The sequence below is a fragment of the Typopeltis vanoorti genome, chromosome 6, assembly GCF_054136105.1.
Source record: "Typopeltis vanoorti isolate ZY-2024b chromosome 6, IOZ_Tvanoo_1.0, whole genome shotgun sequence".
Classification (NCBI taxonomy): Eukaryota; Metazoa; Arthropoda; class Arachnida; order Uropygi; family Thelyphonidae; genus Typopeltis; species Typopeltis vanoorti.
In genome coordinates this window covers 131,767,630-131,787,309 of record NC_143554.1, presented here as the reverse complement: position 1 = coordinate 131,787,309, position 19,680 = coordinate 131,767,630, and the positions used below count along the sequence as shown (strand labels likewise).

Below are 19,680 nucleotides of genomic sequence, written 5' to 3'. Positions count from 1 at the left end.
ACCGGTCGAAGAAAGGATTAGAAAAGCTCCTCTAGTCGGAGATTAGAATCGCACTCAGGAGAGTGCGATTCTAATCGCGCTCGAAGAAAGAATCGCAGTCTTTCTTCGAGCGACCTAGCACAATGGATGCAAATACCATTTCCACAAGGCGATGGAAACATGCTAGTGAAAAAAAAAAAATAGTCACACATCATAAATTTGAACGAAAGAGATAGGATAGTATGTTGAAAAAGTTGTGCATTCTTACTATCATCTGAAGGTTTTCCACCAACAGTTCAGAACTTCCAAAACAGGTCTAGATCATTAAGTACTGCTCCACATCTCTACTTTTTATGGAAAAGCTGCTGCATACAGATCAAATATCAAGTTCAAATAATGTTCGGAGTTGACTTGCTTGGTGTAGATCAAACTGTTAAGAATGTGTATGCATCACAATACATTCTTAAATTAGATGGATATGTTGTTTAGGAATTACTATTACCAGGAGAACGTTATTTACTGTAGTAAATCTTCCCACTGTCAAGTATGGTGGTAGTGTTATGATGCTTTTTCTGGTTTAGACTAGAACTCCTTGTCGTTGACAATTCGGTGTTGCCTACGTTGTGGTATAAATAATCTAATTGAGTATCAACATGATAATGTACTATTTCTTACTTCAAGATCTGTGTCACTTTTGAGGAAATGGCATAGTAAATGGTAGACGGGATGGCACATAGTTCTGAACGAAACCCTGCAGAGTACTTTTAGAAAGATTTCGAACATCGGTTGAGACTAACATTTAACTTGCTACAGGAACTGATTGCTTTCATTGGAAAAATGAACTTATGGAAAAAAGGATCACTTATGTGCATACTAAAATATAGAGCCTAAAAGGCTTCACTTTATCAAGTTTGATAATATTTAATGAGGATATTAGGTATTCGTCATATTTTTATAGTCAAATAAAAGAAACAAAAGTTTCGAATTTTACCAGAAAGTTTATGAGAATAAATCTTCAGTATAGGAGTTGTCTTAGCTTGCACTACCTGAAAGATAACAAACTCTGCCCAGGAGTGTGCATAGTCTTTCATTAGTGCACTGATCTGCCTGATCTCTGGTTAGAACCAACTATTCGAAACAGCTGTCAGGCCAGTTATGTTTCTTTTATTTGGATATAAAAAGATGACGAATGTCTAATATTCTCATTATTCACTTATGTGCGTTTTGCAACATTTAGTGGCAAGCCTATCGCGCGCGAGAGAGGGGTATCTGGAATGGAAGCCAAAGATGAGCCTACTTTGTGAGAAGAAAAAAAAAATTATGAAACAGTCAAGTGTAAAATGCAAAGAAGTTCTTCTAACTATTTGCTGCTGCTCTTAACTTCAGCCACTATTCTTGTAACTCTTGTTATACTGTTTCTTGAACAAACTTAACGAATCCTCTTTGAGCATCTTTAGATTCTCTTAATATCTATTAAAAATCGAGGTGAGCAAAGTTGTGAGCCGTTATCCATTATGCCTGGTTAGGCATAATGGATAACGGCGCAATGAATAGACATAATGGATGTCTTTATGTCTTCCATAACTTTCTTCTACAAGTAAAGTTTCTCAATAAATCTACAATCTTCTCAGCTTGACTAGTTATCTTATCAGTAAGATTTCTGAACTTAACTTTCCTGTCAACCAAAATACCCACATCATTATTTAACTCTTTCTAAAGCCTATCCATGTCTACTATATTAAGATTATCCTGAAAAGAAATTGAGGTCATTTTAGCATTTCACTACTTTATCCAACTTTCATGTCATCATCAAAGTTTGTTTTTAACATATCAACCAACATGGACGTAACACTGATTTCTGAAATATTTCACTTTTAACCACTTGACCTTTAGAAGCCTCTTCTCCGAACATTACTCTCTATTGTCTCACAACCTGCCTTTAGTCAGCCTCATATGAAAGGCGAATTCTCCTAGTGAAACGGGAAAACTACTAGAAAAACACATGCAATTAATAGACGTAATATAGTTCCATAACTTTAATTCCTTCTGCCGTAATTCCAAATATTGTAACAGCTATCAGCCCATCTGACTATGCAATCAGCAATACTTATGCGGCCCATTTTTATTAGTAAGCTCATGTGGGATGCTATCAAAGCTTTCGCAGACATTCAGATACAGAGAATGCAAGAATTAGATTAGTTTACTACAATATTCCAGTTGGGCAGCGCTGTAGATTTCCTAGTGACAGGAATAATCATATCTTTGACTCATCTGGAATCGAATTCATGTTGATATATACTGTATTTATAGCCACTCAAGAAATGGAGTTTGGTAGATTTCTCCCTGGTTATCTTGGAGTAACTTCCTCATCTGAAAGAAAAAAAAAAGAAAAAAAAAGTACACTGCAATAAACATTTCAGAATTAGAAATGTCAAGACGATTCATAGGATATAACTGAGAACGAGTTCATGTATCATTATATTTTTTTAAATTTATTTTTCAGGTCATCAGGTCACGCGAGCATGAGTGATGGGCAGTCATCATACGTCAGTTCTTCCCCAACGGATGGAGTTTTTTATAAAAGTCATGGTCGTTTACATAGCAGCCGGTGTCACGAAGTTGACTTATCGGACTGTGCCCATAGATCAGAATGTTCAGAATCTCGAGAGCATCAATCCATTCGGCCGGAATCTCACTCAGAACACAGGTTTGGTAAGGGCACCCCATTAAAAGCAGTACCCGAAGATGATCGAATGCCAACCAGTCATCACTCGATGTCTTCGAAGCTCCCAGCTAGGCGTTCAGCTGGTTCACGTAAGGGTCATCGACTTCCATTAGATGGCCCTTTTGGTCTGGAGGACATTAGACATGCTATTGAACAATTATCGGTACGCACTCACGGCTCTCGCACAAGTTACTCAACCTCGACCTATTCTTCAGTGAGTGGAAGTGAATCGGAACCAGTTCGTAGACTTATTCGGCATTCGAGCCTCGAGACGATCAATACCAATATCACTAACGCAGATGAGTTCGTCTGGGTTGACAATCACAGTCGCTTGGTGGAGCTGCAACACCTACCATGGTCCAATCATGACGTCCTCAAAGTGGTTCAAGCTGGTCGTCTACGGGAACATCTTAGTAACATTTCAATGGAAACTGTTCCTCGACTGGCCTATCTTCTTCAGCGTCCACTGGTTCGAGTAGCTCGCGAGGCCCAACGCTTCTCACGAGCTTTAGGTATGTGCAGCAAGCAAGAAGTGAGTGGGGCATTGCAAGTGGTGTTATCTCCTTCCCTAGCAGACAGCTGCATCAAAGCTTGCCATAGGGCGGCCGCCATTTTCACTATTACCGGTGACCAGTTACGATTAAGCAAGAGTGCACGTGCTGGACTTCAACTTTCGGTCGGACGCTTCTACAGGTGGATGTGTGATGTGCGTGTGGGTGCATTTGTCCACGAATATGCTGCCATCTATCTCTCGGCTGCCATGGAAAATCTGCTGGAAGAGATGGTTCTGCAATGTCTACCGACAGACGGTGGTATGTTCACTTCTTCCCTTCTAGAAGCGTCTATTGCTAACAACAGTGACCTATGGGGACTGTTTCAGCCATTTTCTCACCTAAATGCTGGAAGAACTGCTACAGGTAAGCATCACAATTTATGTTCATTATTCATGCATATAATTCATTCGGTGAAGTTATCTGAATTACTTTGCAGCCTTTCTTATATGAAAATAGGAAATGACTTTTTATTATTTTTTTAATGTCAGTCCCATCCGTGAATAGTTGGTAACGTAAAGTACATTTCGAACCGTGAGCAGGCTGAAGATAAATAATCCGAAAACCTTACTGTAGCGAACAAACAGAACTTTTTTTTCAAACCACTTCGGGCCTCCAATAAGCAGGATCGGGCCTCGCATCGAGTGTGCGAAAAAATCTAGAGATTTAAACTTACAGTTTTGGTTGGAGAATGGAGACACTATCACTAGACCAACCAGGCCAGCAAATTTGAATTGACACTAAACCACAAACTTGCTTGGCTGGAATTAAATCATTGTTTTATGTCTGTTTATTGTATATGTTCTCTAGCCAATTTCTTATTCTGGCTGATGAAGAACCACAGTTTACAGGAGAGAAACTCTACCATCTCTGTATAAGATCCGCTAAATTACCTTCAAGTGAAAAATCATTATAAAGTCGCGCATTTCAGAATCGAGGATTTTCAACCGAAAGACAAAATGTGTCATCCTAACGACTGCGCTATGGAAGCACTCCAGATATTATAGTATTTTAAAATTGTCCTTAAATTGGACAATATAATATCATTATATAGATATTAATTAATACTTAAAATCAATAATGAGAACACGAAAGGGCTCCATCTCCATTTCAGCGCTCCATCTGGGATGGGGTCCCGAAATGATTCACTCACTATACGCGTCTTAAGCTGTCTACTCAAGTATTAAGAATCATACTCTAATGTGTAAGGAATATCATCATTCAAATTCATCCAAACAACCAAATCAATCAACATCTGATCATTCTGAGAACTGATCACCTTGTTGATCAGTTCTCAGAATGGAATGGTGCTGATTAAATGATGTTCACTTTATAATGCTGACAGCTCTGTTAAAATATTAAACAACAGAAGGTAATGGGATAGGGTTTTTTAAATATGTGAATATTAGATGGTAAATAATGTCTTTCAGATTGCTTTGGAAAGGGGGTGCATCTATCAATCACGCTCCTCTTTCCTTTCGGACTCAAGGAAGTACAATGACTTCTGGTACACGTGGTCAAAACTCAGTAGCAGGAATAGAGATTAGGTGAAGTGTCGTACCCACTGAGTGTACGTTAATTAGCTTATCTCAGAAATTCCTGTAGCAACAGGGCCGAGCCCTACTGTTGGTGACAGGACAGGTTTATAAGCCCCCCTCTTTCCTTTCCCTCTCTTCCTCTAATGTAAATGGTCCACTGAATTCTTCCCAATATCTACAACGTTAATTCCTGTCCTGCCTCCGGGAGATCACCAAAACAGCACCATAATCAGTAGTTAAAGTGGCGATTCTCGATTCAAGGCCGCAACTATGATGGAGTCGCAATGAAACTGTTGCGGTTTCGTGGTTAGTTGAAAAACTAGTAAAGAGCTGTTCGTCATCAGCTATCGGCTGTGGTTCAGAGTGGAATATCTCGGTATCCAGACTTTATGGGTGAGGTTAAATCTGGGTTGCGGTCTTACTAAGACGATACCCATCCAGTTAATTTATTATTCCTTAAGAAGAACGAGTCCCTGGAAATTATTTAAATAGGAACCGCAACTCTGAAAACTAGCAGAACCGAGTAAAACACCAGTGAAACTTGTCGTAATCAACATTATTTAGCTAACCTCCCGTCTCTCTCTCCCTTCCATCAAAAATACTCCTCCTTCCTGGATTATTTTCCCTTTCTATCCTACACAAGACAGATCTAATCAAAAACTAAGAGTGAAGCATGATGGGAAGGTATGCGAAAATCTCTCTCTCTCTCTCTCTCTCTCTCTCTTGCTGTCATCATAGAACTAGTCATAAACACAGATCTGAGGTCAAAGGCAAGTGTCGAACACAGCATGCGAAGCATGCCGAGTGGTAGGGTGGGGCTACACTTTATAACCTGTCATTCATGGAGATAACATTAATGTGGCATTTTGCCGCCGGTCTTTCTCCGTCACTTCTAGGAACTACTCGTGGGACGGAAGCCATCCTGCCGCTGACGAACAGGTCACCTTATTATACTAAGTAAACCCGATCCGCCGGCTACATCCGTGCTATCTCATGTATGGGTCTAAGGTGTGATATCGGTCCATCTACACCTTGAGCAAATGTCCAACAACGTACAGCCATCTTTTCTCGCTGCTTGAAGTGAGGAAAGAAAAAAAAATAAGAAGAAGAAGAAAAAACATCCATCGTTCTCGCTTGTTTCACTTATTACACTTAGCAACCAATCCCTTCCTTAGTCTTATTAGCCAGCTGTAGAATTTTTCATAATATACGTGAAGTTTATTTCTAATAGAAAAACAACAAAGAAATTAAAAGCAACTATTATTAAGCAAAAAAGTGGACAGTTTAAAAACGCAGGATGATCCAACAATTATGATGTTAAAGAACATAAGTATAAGTACCTTTAAATACAATCGGCTTTGTTTAAATCCAATATCGATGTCGGACTGATATTCGCATATTTCCCACGTGGAGGTCTCTCGCTGAGAAAAATGGGTGTCCACTAAAGTAAGAATATTTGTTATAAATGAACCATAAGGTCAGCTGGTAGGGGAGATGTCGCATTCGGGCTTTTATTTCGCTGGGATAACATGAATTAACGGCACACACACGGGTTGTTTGTTTAATTTGTATATTTGCTATTGTATTCAGTTTCAACCTTAAATAATTCTGAGCATTTGTTTATGGATGGGATTATAATCAGGCCATACTATTATACACTTCGCTTTTTTATAACAGAAATTACTTGAAAATTACTGGCCCAAAATAGTTTCTAGAGAAAGAGAGCGAGAGAGAGAGACTTGCTGTCATCATTTATTTTCGTGTGCGAATTAATTGATGTGGCTCCTTTACTTTGTGAGTTATCTCATGAGCAAACAGACAGCAGACTGACACAGAAAAGGTGATCACAATAGCTTTCTGACAGCTCGCTTAAAACGGAATGTTTACCGGCGAAAGTTAGCTAGAGCAGAACATGAGAAGCAACGAAGCAAAACGTGCCGTGTTAACCAAACATGCTACGGGACTGGTCTCTTGCAAGAGTGATGGATGTTGACCCAGCAGGAGGCTAAAGTGGGAATATTTGTCTTGTCGGTGAACATAATTCTGTCCTTGGACAGTTTTTAGTTCCCATGACAGTTGCTTCGGACACTCGCTCAACCGTATAGGGAGGAGTGTGCTAGATCTTCCAACCTGACATAACCTATTAGGTGGACATCGATCTCTGAGGCTTCCTCAAGGTCACTCTTACACATTTCTGATCTTTGATCTTTGGAATATTCATCAAATCCGGGGGTATCCCACACCTCCGTAGCGAGGTCACGAGATCAGGATGCAGCTTTCATTAACGATTGCTACACACGTTCTCTCCGAGGGAGATTTGCAGAGTTAGGATCCTGGTCAGTAATTTATCACTGGAATATGAACCATTAATGGTCAAGGAAGAAACCGAATCAATCGGTCAACGGAAAGTGTAGCCAGTTCCTTTTACTTTCCGGCATCAATTCACAGTTCTCGCCTTTCAGAAACAGCTCTTTCAATTTATCCGAATAACTACCGCTGAAAGCACATTTACCATGGATGAAACACTGACGTCATAAGAAAGATTGTTGGGATATTAGCAGCTCGCCGTATCTTGTAAGGTTTGAAGGAATGCCTATATTTCTATATAATTTCCTTAAGTGTGCGGATTAACATTTCTGATCGCCATAGTTCTGACTATGGTGACTAGTAAACGTTTAAGCATGCGGCATCCTCTTTCAATCTCCCCCCCCCCCACCATTCTACAGCCAACATTGATAACTGCTTTTATTATTGCTATTACGATTCACTAAAGCAGGGTCAGTATGCCTAACACAAGTTGTAACAAAGGTCCGTTTTAATAGAGGGATATAATAGTAGAAATAAACCAAAATTTTAATTACAAATTACGAATCAATACGAGTTTAAAAATAATTAGTACATTAAACAATTAACACAAAAAATCACGCATCACAACTACAAGATAGTACTTGTAATAGTTGTGTCTGGATTCAGGCAGAAAGTCTATTTATTCACTTGTCCAATCATTTATTTTATTTGAATGACTTCTTTCATGTAAGGAAAGGCCAGACTATTTTTGAATTAAAAAATTTTACTTCCCAGAAAGAGTGCCAGAGTAAAAACTTGTGGATCTAGCACCAGTTTAGTAAAGTTTATTTAACTTGGAGTCCCCCCCCCGCGTTTTTTATATCGAAATGATAGGCTACGCTCTGAACAGGTAATGAGTTTAAATTATAAAGAACAAGGTAATCATGAAAATGAATATATATATATATATATATATATATTATAATTTTAAAATTAATTTTATATATTAGGAGTAATTAGCTGTAATTGATAGAATCTGCAATGAAATGCTAAAATATTGAGGTAAAGAAATGCCTGAAAACATGAAACATTTAATTAAACATATCTTTAAAATGAGACAGATTTCCAATGAATGGAGAATGAACATTGCAATACCAGTATTTCAAAATGAAACAAAATGTGAGTCCAAAAACTATCGAGAATCAACTTATTGTGCACCACCCTAAAATATGTACAAAAATAATTAAAGAAGAATTAAAATCGAGAACTAAATTATAATGATGAGTAACAAGAATTCCGTAAGGGAAGGGTATCTACTGATACAGGATTACTACTGATACAAATTACAGGATTCCCTGAAAGCTAGCATCAAGACATATATCACTACAAGTTATTGAATAATCAAAGATATATACACAGAAATGTGTATATATCATAGATACGAAAAAAAAATCTCTCTAATTAAATGAATCAGACAAGGCAATTCTTTAAGTCCATGTTTATTAAACATAATCATGGATGAAATAATAAAATTCAAGAAACAAAAATTAAACGGAATAAAAATCAAAAAAGGAAAATTTACATCTGGTTTGATATGCAGATTATGTAGTATTATTTGCAGGAAATGATCTATAAAAGCAATTATTGAAATTCCAACAGACATGCAGCAATTTTAACATGAAAATATCAAAACGACAACGGTAATTGCAAAAGAATCACTATGATGTAAATTAGAACTAAATTTTTAAATACTGGAACAAGTAATGAAATTTAAATACCCAGAATTAACTATGGACGGTGAAAATATAACACAAAACGAAAAAAATAAAATAATAACATCCTGAAGGCTAATAAAATATCAGGATGCCTAAATTCAACAATGAGCCTCCGTAGCTCACACTCTTATCCAACTTCCAAGGATGACCTCTTGTTCTGCTCCGTCGAGCAAAGTGTTAAAATATTTCCGCTGCATCAAACCTATAAAATCCTTTAAGTAGCTTAAATATTTCTATCATATCTCCCTTTTTTAGCCTGCCAAATAACTTTTGCAATCCACAAACCCTCAATCCATCCTCATAGGAAGCATTCCACAGACCACTCACCATCTTGGTCTTTCGCATCTGGATCCTCTCCACCACTTCTTCATCCCCAAGAAACCCAGGTAACTGTGCCTGAGCACGACAATCTAGACGTGGTCGTATCAAGGCATCATAATGAGGAATGATAACTCTCTTATCTCTGTTTGTTAGTGTTCTTCAATAACCAAATAATCCTGTGAGCTACCCTGGCTACTTTAGCAATATGCCCTCTGAACTTCAACTCGCTATCTACTACCACCGCCACCAAATCCCTGGCTTCATCAGTTTCCTGGAGTGCAGTTCCCTCAATGTGGTACACAGCTTGCAATATATTTTATCCCCAAATACATAACTTTACAAGATTTTACATTAAATCGACATCCATTACGCTTTGCTCATGCTGTTAGCCTATTCGAATTATCCTGCAAGCTCTACATCACCTTGATTAACTATTACCCTACTCAACTTTGCATCATCCGCATACAACTAAATATCTCAATTCAAATTATTTCCTATATCATTTATGTACAAATTAAACAGCAGTGGTCTCAGCGCATCGTCCTGCGACACACCACTAGTTACCTGCCTTCTCCCGGATTTTGCTCTTTTATATACTACTTTATGGTATCTGTCCAGGAGTCATTTTTTTATCCATGTCACTAGTTTCGTATCCATCTCCATTTGTAGCAGTTTGCATAAGTGCATAAATTCCATTTTCTTCCTGTCATGTGATCTTTCCTCCTTTCAATTTATGCCTCCGACGAAGTTGAAGTCCCCCATAATAATTACTCGACTTGCACTCATTGTACTAATCTGCTGATGCATATCTTCCAAATCATTCCTGACACTTTCTGGCCTATAAGAGCAATCAATTTTACATTTTGTCCTACTGGCCCTCGACCTTATACCAGATCGACTCAAAAGAACCCATCTGCCCGACTGATTCCTAATTTTGTTGGCTGCATCTGATATCATCAGCAGTACCCCACCCCCTGTTTATCCTCCCTGGAAAAATTAAATCCATCACCTTCTATCCCTGTAACTATGTCATCTCTCGCTGTTAGCCAAGTCTTAATATCTATAACTTTTGGCGAAAGTTGCATTAACCAATGCCAAAAACTCTTCCCTCTTATTCCAGATGCTTCTAGTATTAGTATATAGAGACTATAACATCCCCTTAGGCCCACAACTATCTTTTCATTCTGAATTGAAATACGAGATAAATACTGTACATGTGAAATGAAACATTAAGAAATTTGTTAATAAAACAAAATTTGATAAATAAAAAAATGATACTCTGGATCCTCTCTGAAAAGATTTATGAAGAATATCAATTACAATCCATAAACGAATGACTAAAAATAAATAAAAAAGAAGAGGAAATCAGAATGGAATAAACATATTAATAGAACGGACCCTCTTCCAAAAAAAAAAAAAAGTTAAACTAGCAAGAGGCTAGAAACCAAATACGAAAATACCACTCGGTAGACCAAGAAAACGATGGACAGACTTCCTGCAATGAAGTATTGTAGATGTTAGAAGCTGACACTTATAGCAATAAGAGGGAATATGAAGTGTTAGGCATATGTGGATTTTTTGGAGATTATCTTACATTTGGTATGGAAATTTGATAATGGTGACAATAAAAAAAAACGGCAATTAAAAGACAAAGGCTTAAGAATTACGGATATAAAAAGAAGGAAAATTAAAACCCTGTATGAATGCATGAAGCCAGCAGTATGACGATCTTCTGGTCATTTAGAATAAATCGTCAATTTTTTTCAAATTTATTACTGTGATTTTTCGGCACCATTATCAAATTCCATACCGAATGTAACAACAACTTCAACTCCAAAAAACTCAGATATGCATAATACTCTTATATGAATGTTCTTTCATTTTCATGACTACCTTGTTTTTGATGATTTATACTTATTAACCTGTTTAAAATGTAGACTACCATTTTGATATAAAAAGGGAAGCTCCATGCAAGGTAAATAATATACATCTTAATCTCCGAAAAAATTATATATTAATGCAATTTTTTTTCCGGAACAACATGAAATATGTTTTTCAGTATTCTATAATAAATAATAATAATAATAATAATAATAATAATAATAATAACACTTGGTTTCGTTAGGCGTGCTGTTGAAATGTCTCAAGATATCCTGCAACCATAATGAAAATCGTTCCAGGTTACAAGTTTGAGGCACAATGATAACTTGCTGTCGACGTAACCGGATCATTTTCATACTTCAGTGCACGCGATCTTGCACGCGCAGGACTCCAAGCGCAATAAAATTGATAGATCGGAGAACAACAAAAGTCTGGTCATTTCATAACATAACTGTTGTTTTTTTTTTAATTTATTGTTATGAACTGAGTTCTCTACTGCAGCGCTTCCCAAACTGTGGGCCGCGGCCCTCTTGGGGGCCGTAGGTTTTGTTGAGGGGAGCAGTGAAACAATGAAAACAAATTAAAAATGTTTTAAGACGAAGTAGTTTTTTTTTTAATCTTAAAAGAAACGTATTTAATTTTTATTTAATATTTGTTTTTTATTATTTTTTATATTTTAACGGAAAAAATCACGCATTGGTGCGGGTTCGCAAATTTTGCTTCCTGCGTATTTCGGCGCTTAAGAATATTAGTAAATATATGCTTATTCATATGTTTCATTTCAAAGCAGAAATCTAAAAATTGCAGTTTCAAATATTTCACCTGATATTGACTTTTTGTGTAGCAGTATCGAAACACATCCATCACATTAAATTGTTATTAAACTTTTTTTATGTTTTTAATTCTTTCTTTATTACTAATCGTTTTATGTTTCATGTGCTTGTACTGCAAATGTACAATAATAATATATTTTTATTAAAATCTGAGATAATGTGCATGTCAAATGTGTATGTAAGATGCTAAAAATGTAATATTTGCATTTGATTTTTGCAATATTCGCTGTGTATGTTTTATATTGAATATAAATACAATAAATATTATAATAATTTACTTATTTAAGTTAAGGGATATTACATCCCATATTGTTTCGTAGCCGAATAAGAAACTCAAAGAATTTCATGCCGAATATAGTAAATATATATAAAGTTTGGCGAGTCCAAGCGTAACCAACTGACCCTTTAGGGAGTGTAACACACTTCCTAAAGTGTGTTGCACTCCCTAAAGGGTCAATTGTAACACTATCCAGGTATTTGCTTACGCTTGGACTCGCCGAACTTTATATATTTACTATATTCGGCATGAAACTCTTTGAGTTTCTTATTTGGCTATGAAACAATATGGGATGTAATATCCCTTAACTTAAATAAGTTTATATGTCGCTGAATTGAAGCCTTTGGCTTTTCATATAATTAATAATTTATGATTTTTTTTCGAGGGGGTCGTGAAATAATTTAATTTTTCGAAAGGGAGCCCTGACATCCAGAAGTTTGGGAAGCACTGCTCTACAGTACATATAGATCTTCAATTGTGTCTTCTTCCAAACAAAGGGGTAGGGAAGGAAAACATCAAGAGAAAAGTAACAGTGCTCGCCCAAGACAGCACAATTTGTATATTTGAATTACTTTCCTTGATTTTTCCTTTGAATAATGACCAGTTTAAAATAAAAAAACATAGTAAACCGATAGTGACTATTCGTCTATGACTATGTTAACCGAAATTTACTGACGTTTCATAGTTGTAAACGGACTCCTGCTAGAGATAACTGAATTGGATGAGGAGACGATGTCAGCGCATGTGAAACCTCACATAGTGAGTTTTTAACTTCATAAAATATCCATAAAACTTCATAAAACTGTTCGAAATTCATCGGTAGTTTAGGAAGCTGAGTGTATAAACATAACCCTTAGCAACCCTTAGAATTTGGTGGGCCATCAAATTTTATTAGTAAAAAATATTTCCGTGAAAATTACAGTGCACTTTTGCCTATTTATACAATTTTATTTGTTTAAAAATGTTTGCCATCCTAATATTTATGTAACATTGGTTTATTTTGTAGCAAATGTTCAACGAAAACGCCACCAATACGCCAGTACTACGAAAATAATTACGTCAGTACAGCGGGCTTAGTAGTTACCGGTACAGCTGCACTGTTAAGTTTAGCTATTCCATCTTCAATAGTTAGACTTCAGTTAATAATTTAAATAGCTTTCGATTTTTTTTATTTTTAACAATGGATTTCGCAAAATATATATTGTAATGGAATTTCAATCTAGTTAATGTAGTGAAACTGTACAATACTATAAAATTACTGTTAATTACGCGAGCGTTCGGTATTAAGAACGCAGGTGTGCAGCGACATAAATTTGCAGTTGTCAAGTATACTTCAGCCTAAAAAAGTTTGAGAACCACTGTATTAGATGAAATCTATTCCGACTTTTTTTTTTTTTTTAATCTTATTATTTCCATTTTGAGAAATGGGCATGACCACAAAATGCTAAGTTTAGCTATTCCATCTTCAATAGTTGGACTTCAGTTAATAATTTAAATAGCTTTCGATTTTTTTTTTTTACAATGGATTTCGCAAAATATATATTGTAATGGAATTTGAATCTAGTTAATGTAGTGCAAACTGTACAATACTATAAATTTACTGTTAATTACGCGAGCGTTCGGTATTAAGAACGCAGGTGTGCAGCGACATAAATTTGCAATTGTCAAGTATACTACAGCCTGAAAAAGTTTGAGAACCGCTGTATTAGATGAAATCTACTCCGACTTTTTTTTTTTTTTAATCTTATTATTTCCATTTTGAGAAATGGACTTGACCACAAAATGTTGAGGACTTAGAGTACACTAGCATTGTGGTAGTCCGTTTCCCAAAATGGGATAACAATAATAAAAAAAAAAAGTAAATAGATTCATCGTTTTTTTTTAATTATGAAAAAAAAAACTAACCAAGGCTATGGGGACAACCTATCTGCTAACTGCATGTGTTCTGAATGTGCCAGTTTGCCTATTTTGCAGGATTAACAACTCGAGTTTCCAAGATGGGAAATCTCTTCCACTTCTGTATAAAATTGGCTGATTCGCTAATATTACTTACTTAATATTAATTTACAGACTGTGTATTTCAAGAATGCATATCGGGAAATATTGTTCCATTTGTTTGTTAGTATAGAACGAGTGCGGATCAAAATTATCAGGTGCAAAATATTTGGTATGGTAACCATTAATATGTATGATATGTTAAAAGAGCAACGTGTGTGTGTATATTGAGTTCTCCTGGAAACGAGATAAGACGGCCACAGAAATATGAAATGTTTCATTATCCACTTGGAGAAACAACTCTGAGGAAATTACATTTCTTCCAGAAAGGTGAAATTTCAAGGCTGTGAAGACCAGAAATTTCTTTCCCAAGATCAGATCGAGTTAGACTATAGCGTAGAACCATGTCTGATGCCTTCAAAATGCAGTTCGTCAGTAATGCCCTCACATATGGTCCCATAACTCTCAGTTACTATACCACGACAGTATTCCATGTCACCTCGTCCTAAGTGTCCAGGAATTTCTGGCTAAGCACAGCGATATTCCAGCGTGGCTCCTCACCGTTACACCAACCAGCTTAGTCTTCTCGCATAACTTCATCTTCTTTAGGCTAAAAAGCACCCTGAAAGGGAAACATTGTGGATATACAAACTGAATATAACACCTAGGTTGTAGCCCATTCCCGAACAAGCTTATTACAGGCACACTGAAGAAATGGAAGGATCATTGGAATCGCTGCATACAGTGAGGACCGTGAGGTGAAGAAGATAATTAAAAGATAATTCAAATTGCGTACACTTTAATTTTCCATTAAGAACAACAACAAAAATCTTCCTCAAAAAATAGTTTTGTCTGTTTGAGACATATGTTACACTATGATTCCATGTCTCAATGGCAAAGTGTCACATCTGCGTAAGCAAGCATTCTGCTTGCTTACGCAGATTGCTGTACCGACCGAACTACGGAGGCTCTTACGGTCTGAGTGAACGCACTTTGCATTCCCCATTGCAGTTCTGCATTGAGAGTTCAAACGCATTTTTTTTCATTATTTCTAATAAATTCCTCTTATCAAAAGAAAGATTCTGGTATTGCGACCACATGTTTATTAAGATAAATAAAAATAAACAAACCCGACAAGTTTCGTATGTCGTTTGACTTATATCTTCAGGGGTTAAAGGTAACTAAAAGTTTAAATACAAGAAATGAGAAATTACTCAAAATAGTCCATTCTATGATGTTATGGCGCCCATAAAATCATAGAATTGACTATTTTGAGTAATTTTTATATATTCATGACTGTAATCCATGTGTGTTCACGGGGCCGGTTTGCCTGTTCTGGGGGAGGTAGGGTTAAAAAAACCCTACCTCCGTATGAGACCGGCTAACTCACCTTTAGTCGAAAGATACCAGATAAAAGTTCCTCACGTCACTGACGGGAATCGAACCCATGTCTTTCCACCGAGGGGCTTCGTCTATACTGAGTGAGCTATGGAGGCTGGAGTCTGTGATTTGTACCGAGCTAATAGCTGTACAGAGATCAAGTAACACCTTGAGGAAAGGAGAAAATCTAATTTCTTGGATGCTAACCACTCGATACTTCTAATATGTTGTCTCTGGATTCAAACTTCTAGACAATGGAAGATGTCTTGTCCAGAGATTTGGATGTTGTCAGACTGATTGAGTTTTACTACTATTGAAATTATGAAGGTTATCACAATCCTATTCAGGAATGGTTGCATATCAAAATCTAAAGATTGTAGGTTGATGTTCTGAAAGTTTTGTTGATTTGAGTGGTGCACAGTTTGTCAAATGCAAATTCAATCCATAGGTTTGCTATGGATTAGATTTGCATTTGCGGAATTTGCAAAGGGCGCAGGTGTCAGAAGGGTCCAGTGGCTAGATATTTTACCAACTGTATAAATGTCCGTAGCAAGCTTAGCTGTGAATTTGCAAAGGGTGCTAAAACCTAACTACGTAGCTAGAGTATAGAAATGAAGAAAATATTGTCGTGAGAAATTCAACTCTAGATATGTTGGTATTTTCCAAAGCAAACTCAATAAAGAAAGTTGCGAATCTTTGCATACTTTGATTACCTCCTAGACTATAGTCGGTTCTATGGCCAAGACAGACTATCCTCTGCAAGCCCGATTAATTTTTACATACTATCTTTATCATGGAGCTTTATGTTCATTAAACAAACCAGCATTCCCATCAAGTAGCACATGCTGAAACCTAAAACCAATACTGTATTAGTGAATACAGTATTGAACAATTAGCCCAGAGATTGTTGGTTTTAAAATCACTACTGTTTCGAACTGTGATGATTTTTAACTACAGTTTATTGATTGAACTGTGGGCTGCATTTCATACATCTCACGTCAGCTCTCAACAAAAGCATTCACAGCATCATTTGGTTTTAACCCTTTCTCCTATTTATTGAAATATTTGTATTTACAGTCATTCTGTGAATACTGCTTAACTGTGAACAATCTCGTGTAACTTAGTGATATTACTATTAATGATCGTCATCCTTATTTAATATTGATACTGTAATATTCAGCAAATGTAGTGATTTGACAGCCTGGTTTGCCGGCAAACCTAAAGCGAGTGGTTTAACGTACTCACTCTCATCCAACAGGACGTGGGTATTTGATGGTTATCATTTACCACCTTTAAGTAGCAGATGAAATTCATCTGCTAAATAAGGTGAAATCTTTAGCAATTAAAGTTTTTTGAAAAGCTTTAGGTGACGAAGTGTAATAATTTAATAAAGGGTGGAACGAGAAAAAGTCTTATCAAAATTTCTAAACTTAAAATTCTGCGGAAAGTTTGAGTTACTAACACGAATCTTATCCAGTCGCTCTAGGTATGAATTATCAAAAGCCTCCAATGATGAATAGTGCCATGTCAAAGTGAAATGAATGACAAATTTCCATAAAAATTGAAAATAAGACTTTTTGTCTGAAATTTGATCTGAAGAACTTTTACCTAGTTGGTAATGAGAAATAAATAATACGAACCAGTTAACTAGCATTTGGTCATGACACCATTCCATTCGTATCATTAATTCGATGGAATTATAGTTCACTTTTAATTGGTAATTCAGAAATCCAGAAAAAAAAGTCAAACCAAAACACCGACGACATAATCATGGATTTTCAGTTTCGATTTCAGTAATTTTCTTTATAAATATATTTTTAGAATTGTTTTATACCACTAGAAACATTAGTTATGCTAATAATTAGTCCTAAACACTGAAACCAATTTCCATCATTCCAGTATACTAGCACTTCCAAGTTTTTAGATACAAATTACTTACACACTACGCATATAATTTATGAGTTAGTCACCTGCTGACTGAAGTTGCAAATCTCTCTCTCTCTCTCTCTCTCTCTCTCTCTCTTTGTTACTTGAGCTAACTTCGCGAAGCCAATGGATAAATGTCCTAAGCTGGTCACCGAACAATGACATCAGGTGTACATGGACTTATCAACCCTGTCAGGAAGAGGTTGCACCATGCGTCATATACTGAGCTCAAAGCGTCTCTAGTCCAGAAGAATGCAGAAAGCTCGTAAAGCATTTCAGTGTCCAGTTGTACTGCATTCGGTCGACAATGCTGTTCCGTAAATGGGCTCTAATTACCAGCTTCCAGTACCCATTGCAGGGGGGGGGGAGATGACGTGGAATAGGTAACTTCGGAGAAAACGTAGGCTTAGAGAGAGAGACAAGTCACTTAAATGTCCTCGCCTAGAGGGACTCATCACTCAACTGTAATAGCAGGCTTGACTCGCCATCCCACTGCTACAACAACAACTGCAGGAGGGGGAGGTAGGGGAAGACAACCTGTCATTTGGAACAGGGATGGAATATCGTGGGCCAATAACGTGTCCGAGCAGGAGACTGACGGCAAAACACGTGGAGAGGTGGACCGATAGCTGAGGGCCAAGGAATGGCTTGGCATATCTTTTTCTGATAGTTGTTCTTTCCCATCTATCTATCTGTTTTTCAGTAGAATAAATAACATGTACTTGTTCCACTTTCTGTAAGTCTGGAGCCTCCATCATCACCTATTAGCAGATCATGTTTTGTATATAGTAAGAGAAAATAACCCTTCGTGCACCTGCAGGTTCAAATTCTTTGAGGAAAAAAGGAACAGTTCTTTGAAGGGAAAAAAATTCGTCTCGTTTTCGCAAGAATAGAATAGCAGTTCATTACGATGAAGTTTACTGCATTTACATCAGTGTGCGATTTTTTCCCCACAGTTAATTTCTTGCAGTATATATATGTTAAGAATACCAAGCAATTTTTAAACCATATACATTTTATACCAAGCAATTTTTAAAAATTGCTTGGTATTCTTAACATTTATTATACCCAAGGTAAAATACTTTCTACACACACACACACACACACACACACACACACACACACACATATATATATATATATATATATATATATATATATATATATATATATAATATATATATATATATATATATATATATATATATATATATATATATATATATATATATATACAGTACATTAAAATAATAATCAATAGTAATATTATTGATATTACTATTGATTATTATAGCAATATCATAATAGTAATGATGACAGCACATAATGTTTTTCTGTTATGTTCAGTTCAGGTATATTATTAAGATCTACTCTTACTAGTGTTTTGTACACTACATTTTTATGATATGCACAGGCTGGCCATGCACAAATTTGGATGATGATGATCATATCAAGAGTCACAGGAGTTCAGTTTCATTTCATTGGGATCGTTCACAAGAAGTTTTGCATGCTTTGTTTGTATGATATGATATGATTGGTTTTCAGTCTCTGAGTAATGATACGAATACACAGGCAAATTTTGGTGTATATTACATCATGTCTCTACTGCTCCAGTATGGAAACAAGATATTAGCGAGTGACGGAGACATCACCGCAGCACGAGCAGCAAGCGATAATTAATTGAAAGTGGATAAAAAAGTGAATAAATTTGATTTAAACTTGTTCAAAAAGTATTTCAATGCTTAATGTTTACTCCAAAACAAAAGGAATATAGTAAGGTGGGAAAGTGGTGCGTTTTTTTTTTTTTTTTTTTTTTTTTTGTATCGAAGTACTGAAGGATATTTATGGCTTTGTGCATTTGTCAGTAGTGACTTACGGCATAAAATTCATTGCAGTTAATATGACAGTCGCAATATATTATAATTGTGATTTGAATTTATTTGAAAAACATATAAATCATTTAACAATTTTTATTTATCAAAATAATAATCGTTCCATATGACAGTTTATAAATACATTATTATTATTATGTTTATAAAACCGTTCTAAGGTAAAATAAATAAATTTCGTGTGATGATACTGCGTTTCCCCTTTTTACGGGAGTTCACAGTACCATCTAGTCCCCGCAAGTTTTATCCGGGCTCCGGAACAGGCTGACGAATCAGACCTATGGCTGGACCCAGTCATAGGTCTGACTGTAATCCGTGTGTCCT

The 19,680-nt window shown here is 36.2% G+C and overlaps 1 protein-coding gene across 1 annotated transcript in view; it reads left to right on the top strand.

Moving 5' to 3' along the window:
- LOC150105953 (ankyrin repeat and BTB/POZ domain-containing protein 2) overlaps nt 1-19,680 on the top strand; it is a 228,455-nt gene that overhangs the window by 2,335 nt on the left and 206,440 nt on the right. Inside the window, exons 2-3 of the mRNA XM_090394597.1 lie at nt 2,483-2,525; nt 2,649-3,621. Coding sequence (XP_090250723.1) covers nt 2,483-2,525; nt 2,649-3,621 — 1,016 coding nt within the window. The remainder of the gene's footprint in view (nt 1-2,482; nt 2,526-2,648; nt 3,622-19,680) is intronic.